The 12,434-nt window shown below is 42.2% G+C and overlaps 1 protein-coding gene across 6 annotated transcripts; it reads left to right on the top strand.

Annotated features, from left to right (window-relative positions):
• The first annotated feature begins 1,128 nt into the window (after positions 1-1,128).
• Positions 1,129-11,486, top strand: HIKESHI (heat shock protein nuclear import factor hikeshi). Of its 6 annotated transcripts, none has more exons than XM_032679405.1 (6): positions 1,201-1,324; positions 1,715-1,823; positions 2,080-2,317; positions 6,049-6,200; positions 8,849-8,967; positions 11,254-11,486. In XM_032679405.1, exons 3-6 carry the CDS (start codon positions 2,167-2,169, stop codon positions 11,306-11,308), a joined length of 477 nt encoding a protein of 158 aa, XP_032535296.1. In that variant the 5' UTR covers positions 1,201-1,324; positions 1,715-1,823; positions 2,080-2,166; the 3' UTR covers positions 11,309-11,486. The 6 variants fall into 6 exon arrangements, 4 of the variants coding, with proteins under 4 accessions (XP_032535293.1, XP_032535296.1, XP_032535294.1 ...); XM_032679404.1 differs by lacking the exon at positions 1,201-1,324 and adding an exon at positions 1,498-1,628 and having other exon boundaries at positions 11,254-11,483; XR_004355267.1 differs by lacking the exons at positions 1,715-1,823; positions 11,254-11,486 and adding an exon at positions 6,875-7,001 and having other exon boundaries at positions 1,129-1,203; positions 8,849-8,950.
• Positions 11,487-12,434: the final 948 nt, after the last annotated feature.

The following is a 12,434-nucleotide window of genomic DNA, read 5'->3' as shown; positions in this document are numbered from 1 at the left end:
CACAGAAGCAGCTCTGCAGCGTTTAACATCCTGCTTTGCAGATGCTGCTGAGCTCTTTGGGCTGGAAGTCAGCTTGAAGAAGACAGAAGTTCTCTATCAACCTGCACCTCAGGAAGTGTTCCATCATCCCCATATGGCCAATCAGAGCTCAAATCAGTTCAGCAGTTTAATTACCTAGGTAGCCTCATCTCCTCGGATGGTAAGATTGATGGGGACAACAGGTTAGCAAAGGCATACAGTGCCTTCGGAAAACTCCATAAAAGAGTATGGCGTAATAAACACTTGAAGTACAAAGATCAGTGTTTACAGAGCCATTGTACTGTCCACTCTTTTATATGGTTCCGAATCATGGGTCATCTACCACCACCACCTGCATCTCCTAGAGCGCTTCCATCAACGCTGCCTCTGTACAATCCTAAACATCCACTGGTCAGATTATGTGACCAATACATCTGTTCTAGAACAAGCAGCAGTCACAAGTATTGAGGCCATGTTGCTGAGAACACAGCTGCACTGGGCAGGGCACGTCTCAAGGATGAAGGACCACCACCTCCCTAAGATCCTGCTCTATGGTGAACTTGCCACTGGCTGCTGCAAGGGAGGAGCCCCAAAGAAAAGATACAAGGACTCCCTGAAACAACATCTCAGCCTTGGCCATATTGATCACCATAAATGGTCTACTCTGGCCTCCAACTGGGAGGCCTGGAGACACACCATCTATAACGCTGCTGCTTCCTTTGAGAACGTACGCAGGATCACTCTCGAGGAGAAAAGACAGTGCAGAAAGAACCGTGTCTTGCAGAATATACCACTTCAGGAGTCCTTCTGCTGTGCCTTTTGCAATCGGATATGTCTATCTCATATTGGCCTTATCAGCCACCAGCGTGCTTGTAACAAATGTGGATAGAGCCTTTCCCAAATCTTCGTTAGCGAAGCCTAGCCATGATGACCAAGTACTCTCTTTCCTCAGAGAAAACCCCGCCACGCTTTAACTCGGAGGCAGCAGAGGGGTTTGTGTGACGCGGGGCTGTACGAGGTGTGTGAGTAGACGTCCCCTTTTCCCGCCCACCACGTTCATCCCTGCGATGACGCGCTACGGCTCCCGTCATGCCCCGCTCGGCCCGCCCGTGTGATGTCGCGCGTTGCCCCATGGGAGTTGTAGTCTTTGGCGGCGGCGCCGCGGAAGTGACTCAGCAGCGCCGGGTGAGTGGGGGCGTGTTGACTTCCTGGGGCCGGCGCTCATGGAGGCTCGGGAGCGGCGAGGAGGCATCTGAGGGGTTCGCCGGCCGCCGCCATGTTCGGCTGCCTGGTGGCGGGCAGGCTGGTGAGCGCTGCTCGGGCCCGGGCGGGGCCCTCAACCTGCTCGGGGCTGGGGTGGAGCTGCCGCAGGGCCATTCCCCTCTCCCGGCCCCAGGCGCAGGGGACCGCGCCGTCCTTGTGCCTCCTGCCCGGCGCCTCGGCCGGCCCCTGCCCCGCGTCCGCAGAGGCAGCTGCGGTGTAGAGCCTCCTGGCCAGGAGGCGGTTGCAATGCCCTCTGTTAATGTTGTCTCCTCAGAGACAAGCTGGGAGCTTAAAAGAAGCGGTTTAAGTCTAGATTGTGCCTTGGCTGCAAGGATGTGGCATCTCGGGTAAAGATGAGGGTATCTTTTGCTCTGGCATTCAGCCGTCCTTCTACTGCCTTTCTCAAGGTCTATTGTATTTCCTATGTGAACAGGTTTCCATGATCCTGGGGTTGTGCCAGCCAGGTGGTCAACAGCCACTGCTTATTGACTTGGCAACCTCTTCTGCACCCTACTTTCCTCCTACGCACGTGGGGAGCGAAGGTATTGATCCTGTAGTCCCGGGTGGGATATGTGTTAAGTGCAGGTAGAACAAGACTGTTGTGTCTTTCTGGTAATATTTTTTGCAGTTGTTCTTCTGCTGTGTTTGACTTTTATCTGGCTCTTTGCTCTTTAGGTTAGTACGTTCCTCACTTTTCTGTTATGTGCCACTTTAGGTGTATTTCTGTAAAAGGAAGTTCACAGTGACAGCCAAAAATGAAAAACACATTAATACTAATAAAGGTTTTGTTCTCTTTAGGTACAAGCAGCTCCCCAACAAGTGGCTGAAGACAAATTTGTATTTGATTTACCCGACTATGAAAATATCAACCATGTAGTGGTCTTCATGCTGGGAACTATACCATTTCCAGAAGGAATGGGAGGATCTGTCTATTTTTGTTATCCAGACCAGAGTGGGATGGCAGTCTGGCAGCTGCTGGGGTTTGTCACCAATGAGAAGCCAAGTGCCATCTTCAAAATTTCTGGTCTGAAATCTGGTAAGACTGGTAGAACATAGCAATTGGTGAAACAGATGTGTTCCTGTATGCATAAGGGGTAAATGTGTGAAGGTGGGTTTGAACAGAAAGCTTACTTGAAAAGGCAGCCTGCTCTGTGTTTTCAGATAGTTCTGAGCAGATGTACTGGAAGCAGCCTGTCAGCTTGATGGAAGTCTGTGTGTGTGTGTTAATGTTCCCAGTGAAATTTCTCACTCATTTTCTGTTGTACCTGGTATTGATCTGGAAATTTCTCTGAGCAGGTTTGACATGTGTTTTTGTGCTTCTGCATAAACAACCTGAGAAGAAATGATCCTGTAACTTCCCTAGCATGGTTTTCAGGCATTTGTCTAGAAATACCTGCAGCATTTTTTTTCAGCTTCTGCTGCTGTGTTGTGTTCTTTGTAGCTCAGACAGGTTTTGTAGGGAGTAGAGCTTGACAGTGATTTCAGACAGCTGGTGTTTCCCAATCACCCAATAGAGGGTGTCATCACTGGAAAGCAGCTTTGCAAATGTTTCAGTATTTTTAGTACAGACTCGAGTCAGAGGATGCTGGTGCTACCTGAAGAAGGTGTGTGTGTGTTTTCCTGAATTTACGGTGGGGTTGCTGTGTACATTATAAAAATGACAACATCTTCCCACGGCCCATCTTCGTCATATTAAAGGGACAGATTTGTCAGTCAGGCAGTTTAAAGTGTTATGGTGATAAAGCAGTACACATCTTCTGTGGGCTTGAGTGTAGTCTGCAGCTGTAACTTGAATCTCTGTTTAATTAAGCACTGAGGTTCCTGTGATAAAATGTATTCATTCGTAAGGTAGTAGGCCTTCTTTTGAATCAATCCTGGATGTGGCAGTGTGGTATCAGATCAGGGCTCTCAAGCTGCAGAGCAAAATGAATTCTGATCATACACAGTCCTCAGAAATCTGGACTTTCTTCAGAAGAGAGAGCAACTGTAGGAAAGTTTGGGGGGGACATGGTTTTATATATTCCAAAGTTGTGTGGTTAGTGAAACAGCAAAGCATGTCACTGGTGCTTTTGCCATATGTTTCTCATGCTTGAAAGACTGTCACTGTCAGACAGCTTTGAAGGAAAATGCATTTTTAGATGCTTTTTGCGTGATTAGCTTTAATTTCCAGGCAAGGGCTGCTCTCACAGAAGAATTCCGTGATGTAGCTGGATGCATTTGCAGGGCCTTAAGACAGTGCTGTGCTTAATCTCTGTGAAAGCTCTGCCATTCCTGTTGTTGTCTACGGCTTCTCTCTGTCTGTGGGGTCGGTATAAGCTACATACAAGGTCTAAGTGTCCATGGCCATAAACAGTTTTGTGATGGAGAAGACTACATGATTGTAGAAAGGGAGGGATATCCCAGAAAGGGATAACAGAGAGCTGGAATCATTGAGAGACATTATTAACACTTGAAATCTGCAATTTTTTTGAGAGGAACGAAGCTGTGTCCCTGTTGAAGCAGTGGTTGTAACAGAGTTTCTTTTTGTGGGATGAGTTTTGTTTGTTTGCACATAAAGAAGGGGCTTAGAAGTGCTCCCTGCCTTGGAATTGTAAAATTTTTTGTTGTTTAGTTGTGCCTGAAGGCGTGGTAGAAATAGAGAACAAACTTTGGACTTGGATTTTGCACCCTTATGGAAGTATGTTGACAAGTGGGATTAAAGTTACAGGATAGCCTTTTCCATTACAGACTTTGCTGTGCATGCAATGAAGTGCATGATGCTCTTCATGCTCTAATATCTGCATTTGAGGCCTGTAAGGTTTTTGATGTGGCTGGGCTGAAAGGTAGTGAGGGCTCACTATTTTGAATCAAGCAGTTGCTCTGCTGTGACATAGGGTTTGACTGTGAAAACCTGAGCCTGTGTTTCAGTACTGATTAACAACGTGCTGTGTTCTCTGCATTTGTAAGGTTTGGAATGCTAATCACAAGAGCCAAGCATCGAAAATGTGGAGTGTATTTCAGTTGTTGTAAGGATGGCAGTGGATGCTTTTATTTCACTGTTTTAGGCAGAAATCTTTCCAAGGAAGTGGTTCCATTGGAGTGCATGCCAAGTGACAGAGTGGATGTATTTTATTGTTTAGATCATGACTGTCTTTTTAAATTACATATTTAATAGAGCCTGTTATATGTCAATGTCAGCTTCTGAGGTGAAGATATTACAAGATGTAAAACTAATACCAGCTCTCCTGTTTTGGGGATTTTTAATAATGAACTTGTGTGATATTTGGGTTCTGGTAGCTTTTCTCTTTTTTATAATATTTAAGTAAATTTTACCTTTATCAAGCAAGCATCTATCACTAGTAAAGGTTGACATTGTATAGCAATGACATTTCTAAGAAGAGGTTCTAAATAGCATTTCAGGAGAATAACTCTTCTTACTGGCCTTGTGTTAAAGTAACATTTTAATAGCGAGTGTTTTACTCATAAATGTAGCACTGTATTGCAGTTGTAGGATCTGGAGTGAGGAGTAGCACTTGGCTTCAGTTGAAAAGGATTCTGTGTTTGTGAATGTACTTTCCATATGGTTTGGCTGTTGGCTTCTTTCTGGTAGTACCTTGTGTCTCTGCATTAGAATGGTCAAGTTCCTGAGATCTTCGGTCTTGAGCCTCAGTTCAACTGATCTGGATGAGTTTTTGACCATGGAACGAAGTCAGATGGTGCTTTAGATTTCTGTTAGCCTTTCTTGCAGCTCAATATAGTGTTGACTGGTCTGTAGGACAGACCTTGATTAGCTCTTGATTAGCTTTTCTTTCTCCTGCTAGTAAGGGACCAAAGAGTGCTACTGGAACATCACCTGTGTTAAGAGGGTACTTGTCTGTTAGGTTTGCACAAACTCAGGTGGAGTATTAGTGTTTGTGTACTAATAGCATTGTGGTCCCACAGACCTTTCTCCTGCATTTTCCTTTACAGGTGCTGACAGAAGAGTACATGATTTAAGTGACTAAGTGTCTCCTTGTTTGCAGATTTAAGTGACTCTGTCTGTCCTTGTTTGCAGAGACCTTGGCTGAAGCTGGGACTGAAAGTATGGGTTGAGAAAGGTCAGAAGTGAGGGCAGGGGTCTGGGATGATGCCTGTGTGAGTGGCAGGCAATTTGGGGGTGGTTTTCTGCCCAGTTCATTGTTTACTTTGTGGCACTTGTGAAGTCAGAGGTCTTTCTGTTCCATGGCTGTTTCTTTGACCTTTGCTTTTTTGGTGATTTTGAGCAGCTCAGGTGAGACCTGGGGCTGCCCAGCCCTCTCTGAGTCAGAGAGATCTTGAAGTAGTGTTCTCTACTTCTTCAGAGCACAAACAGGTTCACAAAACCCTGGGGTTTAATGAGTGAATTAAACAATTGTGCAGCAGTGCTGCATGTTTCCTGTTTATCAGCAATTGCTACAATGTGAATGAAAGGCTTGGTTCCCATAGAGAAAGGTTCTGCTGTCTTTCACTCTCAGATCGTATTTCCTCTTGAATCCATTTACTTCATAGGGAGCTTTCAAGTTATGTTTTTATGTTTTTTTGAAATTTCCTTATGAGCTGTTGTGGTTTTTAAATGTACCAGTCACACTGTTCCATCTGTTGTGCTTGTGTGTACTTGTGCCTGTGTGGTATTTCTCTGTATTTCTGAGGTAGGGAGATTTCTCTGACAGGAGCTGAGGAATACTTTTTACAGAAGGAACACGGTGATTTAAGTTCCACACTCTTTACATGTGTGCCAAATCTAACACGTGCTGTCCATGGTGCTTTCAGGGAAGGGAAGTCAACATCCCTTTGGTGCCATGAACCTCCCACAGACGCCAACAGTGGCCCAGATTGGAATCTCAGTGGAACTGCTGGAGAACCTGGCTCAGCAGACTCCTGTTGCAAGTGCTGCTGTGTCATCAGTAGATTCATTCACAGAGGTAGCTTGGACATTCTGTTTTCAGAAATTCTCTGTACTATGAAAGTCTTAAGAATTGAGACTAAGGGGGGGAGGAGAAGCTGCTGTGGGTGGCTGTAGGATTGAAACCAACCTAGTCATTGTCAAATCATTTGGCTGGAAGATTTAATATTTTGAAGTTACTTTTTCTTACACTGAAAAACTGCCTCCTGTAAAGGATTGGAATTTGCATGCTCAGTGTCATCAGGCCAATAGATTTATTTGTGTCAGTGTCACTCTGCTATAAAATTATTTATGATACTTCCTAAGAGGAGCAGCTATGACTAAATACATGTAAGAGACCGTGGATCTTTGGTCAGAATCACAGAATATTCTGAGTTGGAAGGGACCCAGAAGGACCATTGAGTCCAGCTCTTAAGTGAGTAGCCCATACAGGGGATTGAACTCATGGCCTTGGTGTTATTACCACCAAGTTGTAACCAACTGAGCTAATCTCTGGGTCATTTATAGGTGCTGAAACTCCAGTGCATAGACTTCCAGGGATGGTCAAAAATTACTAAAAGTCAAGGCAGAGCTGGACATAGACACAAATAGATATCCAAGTGTACCACTGACCCTTGAGAAATCCTTCTGATGTAGCTCTGCAGAACTACAGAATCATGCCCTCCCCCACAGAAAGATTTTTCTTTTTTCCAGTTCTTTCTCTGTGGATCAGGCCTTGCACTACAACATGTGCCATTTTTTTACCCAGCCTGTTAGTTTGAACCTCTGGAAATCCACAACCAGCTCTGGCAGTTAGTTGACCGTCTAACAGCAGTTCAAGGCAAGCTAGACCTGCATGGTGGGTCATGATTTCTCTAACACTGACAGCTCTGGCATTATCTTTTAACATATCAGCAGTTGGTGAGGCTTTTCTTCAGGTCTTTTTTTCTTTCTCACTTTCCTTCCAGATTGCTGAGGTAGAGTGGTAATTGAACAGTAATCTTGACACTGTAGCTGATGTTCTTTTCCAGTTTATATACATTATAGCTCCAAATAGGTGATGTCTCTTGGAGAAAATTACCATGACTAGGAGTTGACTAACAGCTATTTTTGTATAGTACAGTTAATTGAGCTTTTCTGGAGTTGTTAGGGGCATATGGCATCTAAATATTTCTGATTCACCAATTTGCATTAGAGCAGTAGTTCAACCATGAAGTAATAATGTGACCACTTCAGGTCATTTGCAAGGGTGCTCATAGATTTTTCTGAAAACAGTATTTGAAGAAAAAAACCCACCTCATGATTGCATAACATTTTTACAAATGTTATTTTCAGTTAGGTAGATTTTTCTATTAAAAGTAGCATCTTAACTGAAATTGTATATTGCTTTCAAGAAATGCACTTCACCCAAAGGTTCAATAGTTACTCCTATAGAGAAAATGCATGATGTCAAAGTTGAAGGAAACCTTTGAGGGAGGAGATTGCAGAGGAAGGGCATATATGACTGGGAGCATGTTTGTGAATGACTAATGGCTTTCATGTAATATTTAACATCATCTGTTTGAAACTGCTACATTATAGCAATAAAAGTATCTTTTTAAAGGCAAAATCATCTGTTGCCTAAGTTAAGGAGTTGCTCTCCCATTACATTTCTAGTAAGTTTCATGAAGATTTATGATTGAATATGCCATTTTTTAATTCTGTGTAGTTATATATAGAAAGGTTGTTTGGAAAGGAGTAGGACAAAACTATAGAGTTCTGCCTGTGAGTGGGGTGAGACTGAGGGTAGGCTCCTGGGACATCATTTCTTCTGCTCCTTTTGTCAGAGCAGGTGGAGGGAAGCACAAGACTGTGCCTATATTGATTCAGGTTCAGTTTTCCTGCATCATTTCACTGCATTCATTTTCTATGAAAATGGCCTGTTCTTCCATCAAAATAATGCATAGCTTTTTTTTTTTAATAAAAAGAATAGGGGAAATAAGGAAGTACCATAAACTTGTGTATTTATAGACTGGCTTGGAATGTCCTACAACCTCAACCTCTGCATATGGGACTTGCTATTTCTTGGCCTCTCTTTCACTCTTGTTTCCTTATCCTACAGTTTAGGAGTGTCCTGTGTATCTTTTTCATGTTTTCCCCTGCAAGATTTTGTGGCGAAGGATGTCGGGATAGCAGTCCTTCTGTGGTGAATGCTGAAGGAAATTGCCCTGTCACTGGAGTCTGATGAGTTGTAACGAGAGAGACTGCAGAGTTTTCAGCTGGTTTAACAACTAGTGTTTTGCTGGTAGCTGGAATGGCAGCATTGACCTGGTCTGCAGGTCTTCTGATGGTTTAATTTGGCAGAGAGGGACAGCTCTTGTCACTGCATCACTTCTTTTTCACAAACAGAAAATGTTCTTTCCCAAAGCTGTTTATCCACTTGGATGAAATAGAGCAGGGAGAGGGCAAGCGGAGATACTGAAAATGATTTATGGATACTGGATGTATCTGAGGGTAAGACTGAGAATTAAAATGTTTTGATCAATTTAAAATGGATGTCCCTGGATCTACTTTATCCACTGTCCAATTGTTTTAAATGACAATGCTAATTTTACTTCATATAGGAATTGTGTATCTGTTAAACATTTGCACAAAAGTTCAAAATGAAAAAAATAACTTCCTTAAAATGTCTTTTTTTTTTAATTTCAGTTCACTCAGAAGATGTTGGATAACTTCTATAACTTTGCTTCCTCGTTTGCTGTTACTCAGGCACAGATGACCCCAAATCCTTCTGAAGCTTTCATTCCGGCAAATGTAGTTCTGAAATGGTAATGGCAATGATCTGTAGTAGGCATTATTAAAACATCTGATTTCTAAGTATTGAACTACTGTTCAATACTATTGTTCAAACTACTGAACACTGCTGTTCAGTGAGAAGAAGCAAAAATGTTTAAAAAGTGTTTGTTCTTGGTTATCTCTAGTATAGAAAGGTCCTGTCCACTGTTTTTATATTTAATTGTCAGCTTTTTATTAGAAAAGTGCTATACAACCTATGAATTTTTTTTGCTTCTAGAAATGTTGCCCTTGATATATGTGGATTTGCACTCAGTTACTGGTAATGGAAACGCTCTGGAGTTGTGGGAAGATGGAACACACTGATACTTGTCAATTTGTGCTTACTTGTTATATTTAGTCTCTTCCTAGATGTAGTTGCAGCATGGGTGCATTATTTAAGAGTATGTGAGCGATGGAGAAATCATGTTCCTAGTTGACCTGGTTCTGTCACCAAGATCCTTGAGTGTAAATACAAGTCTCTCTGAGAGTTGTTTTCCGAGGACCGGTTTAAGAAATAACTGTCTGGGAATATCCTGTGTAGTCTATAGATAAATAGTGAACTGCAGGCAGTCCTTGAGGATGTCTGAAAATTTCCTTCCTATCAGTATGGCTCTATTTAGCCTCTATAGTATTAACCTAAACCCTTTTTAAATCAGCATTTTAGGCTATATGAACACAGTTTTATCATTAGGACAGATCTCATAAATAAGTTTAATATAAGCCATATATTTTCTTTGGGAGTGTAACTTGATGCAGATCTCCTGTGTTTAGAAAGTAACTATGCACTCCATGAACATAGATGGATAAGGTCTCTGAGAGTAGTCAGTCTGGATCAGGCTGAAATGGTTTAAACCCTTTTGAGTCCCTTTTCTCATTTGAGTTGGGCTAGGAACTATGAGGTGTAGGAAAGCTTTTTTTTGTGGGTTTTTTTTTTTCATTGGCAGTACCTTTTGATTCCTTACATCTTAGGTTTGTGGGGATTAAAAGGGGTTTTTAAATTTTCGTGTGTCAGAGCCTATAGGCTTCGTAATTTTTTTTCTTTTAGAAGGGCACAGAAATTGTATACTTTGCCTATTTCTTCACTGTGAGTCAACAGTGAATTCTGATGTTCAGTTTGTGGTTTGCTTGTTTCTGTGAGTGTGGAAAGCAAAATTAGGACAGCATGTGTGCATACATGTTTCCATTATGTGTTAGAGAATTATACTTCCTCATTTGATTTTACTAAAACATTACCATATATAAGGTATGTGGAATTTAGAATTACTTGGCGAGGATGGAAAAGTAATGGGGACTCCATTGTCTTAAGGTTTCTGTTAGAACTGCAAGGCAAATGGATGCACGGCCTGAGTGCGGAATTGCCTGCAGCCCCCTCTTCCTTACCTGGGAGCAGGGTGCACAGCCTACCAGGAAGCAATCCGGAATTGCAGGCTGTGGTCTCTGTGCCAGCCTGCTCTGTCAGGCACGTTAGCTCATCTCCACTGTCCTAGGAACTGAGAGGTGCTAAGCTGGCTCTGTGCATCCTAGATGAAGAAGTGCTGAAGGAGTAGTACAGGGACATCTGAACTGGATTCAGCAGCAGTGGTGTTGCCTTGTTTTTCCCAGTATTACAGTGTATCCCTAAATGACATCATGTTTTCTTAGTTTGGTTTTACTGGGGGTTTTCTGTGAGATACCTGGCCTGATTATTAAGATGATGAGTAGCCTCAGATTCACACTTGTACCTGCCCAAACTTTGATTTCCTAACCCAAAAAATATTATGCACAAAACAACTACTTTTAATTCATGGAATCGTAGAATCCTTTAGGTTGGAAAAGACCTCTAAGATCGAGTCCAACCATTCACTTAGTGCTGCCAAGTCCACCATTAAGCTACATCCGTAAGCCCACGTCTACATGTCTTTTTGCCACTGCCAGGGATGGTGACTCCACTATTTCTCTGGGCAACCTGTTCCAGTGCTTGACAACCCTTTCAGTGGAGAAATGTTTCCTAATATCCAATCTAAATTCACTTACAATTTTACTAAGCTTGAATGAGCCTCCTCTGGGATACTGCTTTAATGAAATACATCTTGTTAAAATACACAAGTCTATCTGTGAATATTCTTGATATGGAATTGGAAAGGAGGATTTGGGATTTACTAATTTGCTGATGTGGAGTAGATGTATTTTATCATGTTCTCTGCACAGACTGATTATTTGTATCCTTAAAAAAAAACAAACACAACAATTTTATATGCAGCAGCTGTTATTTTGGGGTTTTTTTTTGGTTTTTTTTCTAGGTATGAGAACTTCCAGAGACGTCTGACACAGAACCCTCTCTTTTGGAAAACCTAAGCATAAATTCTGTCATTGAAGTTCTTTCTGAACAGTGTTACCTGAAAGATGCATCAAGTAACTTCACTGAAGATTTTTTGGGTGGAGAAAGAACTAAACAATGATTAGTCTGAAGGACAAACTTGGAACTTTTATATTACTCTTGAACAGTATTTAAAATTAAAATCAATGAAAATTACTTGTCTGCATGTTGGTTCATTTAATTGAAGTACTTGGCTGCAACAAATCAGTGTTCTATGTGCATGCATAGAAGTATTTTTTTGAAACTGCATTTGAAGTGGAAAAAATTACAAGATAAAAAATGGCAGCACTGTGTCATAATTGTGTGGTGTTTTGGGGTGCTGGAAACAAAACAAATGCAGTTTTTCCTTCTTTACCTCATTCTGAAGGGTGATCATGCGACTGAGAATATGCTGATGGTTTTCCTGCTGGTGCTTGCACTGTAAATTCTTTCACTTTGTGGACAGCCAATATTCCTGTCCCCAGCTCATATAAATGGTACAACAGTATTTCCCTCTTTGGCAGTAAGACATTACTGAGTTTGATCTCGGAGTACCTGTCTTTAACTTTTCTTATAAGAAAGTTTAATGAAGAGGAATCTTCAGGAACCTTGGCTATTCTAGAAGAATTATTCCCACTAATTAGACAGAGTAAAATCTTGTTTCCCTTTGAAATAGGTATGGAGTGTCTGATAATGCTGCTAGGAATGGTTATTGGCCCCAAAGGCTGTCACATCTGCTCATAACTTCACAGGATTTTGGGGTGGTCATAGTAATTCCAAGGAGTGCAGTTTCAGCCCGTGAGATGTCTACAGCCACATGTACCCAGGTATCTCACAGGTGAGCTCCAGCTGGCCCTTCAGCTCACTAGACCTAGATTAGCTTGATCAGAAATACTATTTTGAAGAATGTGTCCTGCTTTTGTAAGTTACTTTCTGTAACTAAGGCCCATTCCCAAACCACTGGCACAAAAATAAAAGTTTATATTGGCTTCAGTGAGTGGGACCTGAAGCCTTTAAGGGTCCAGTCAGCCTTAGGTTGACAATTGTCCAGAGAATGGAAACATGCCCCTTTGATGCTTTTGAGCCTGCTTGAGGATATGTCCTGAGTTCACACCTCAGCTGAAA

Source organism: Chiroxiphia lanceolata, chromosome 2 (assembly GCF_009829145.1).
Source record: "Chiroxiphia lanceolata isolate bChiLan1 chromosome 2, bChiLan1.pri, whole genome shotgun sequence".
Taxonomy (NCBI): Eukaryota; Metazoa; Chordata; class Aves; order Passeriformes; family Pipridae; genus Chiroxiphia; species Chiroxiphia lanceolata.
This window is presented reverse-complemented; position numbering and strand designations above follow the sequence as displayed.

What these genes read in the sequence shown, in the direction of transcription:
- HIKESHI (XM_032679403.1), top strand. Translation starts at nt 1,295, where the DNA reads ATGTTCGGCTGCCTGGTGGCGGGCAGGCTG. An exon ending in CAGTAGATTCATTCACAGAG is followed by an intron (nt 6,201 to 8,848) that starts GTAGCTTGGACA and finishes TTTTAATTTCAG; the next exon opens with TTCACTCAGAAGATGTTGGA. An exon ending in GCAAATGTAGTTCTGAAATG is followed by an intron (nt 8,968 to 11,253) that starts GTAATGGCAATG and finishes TTTTTTTTCTAG; the next exon opens with GTATGAGAACTTCCAGAGAC.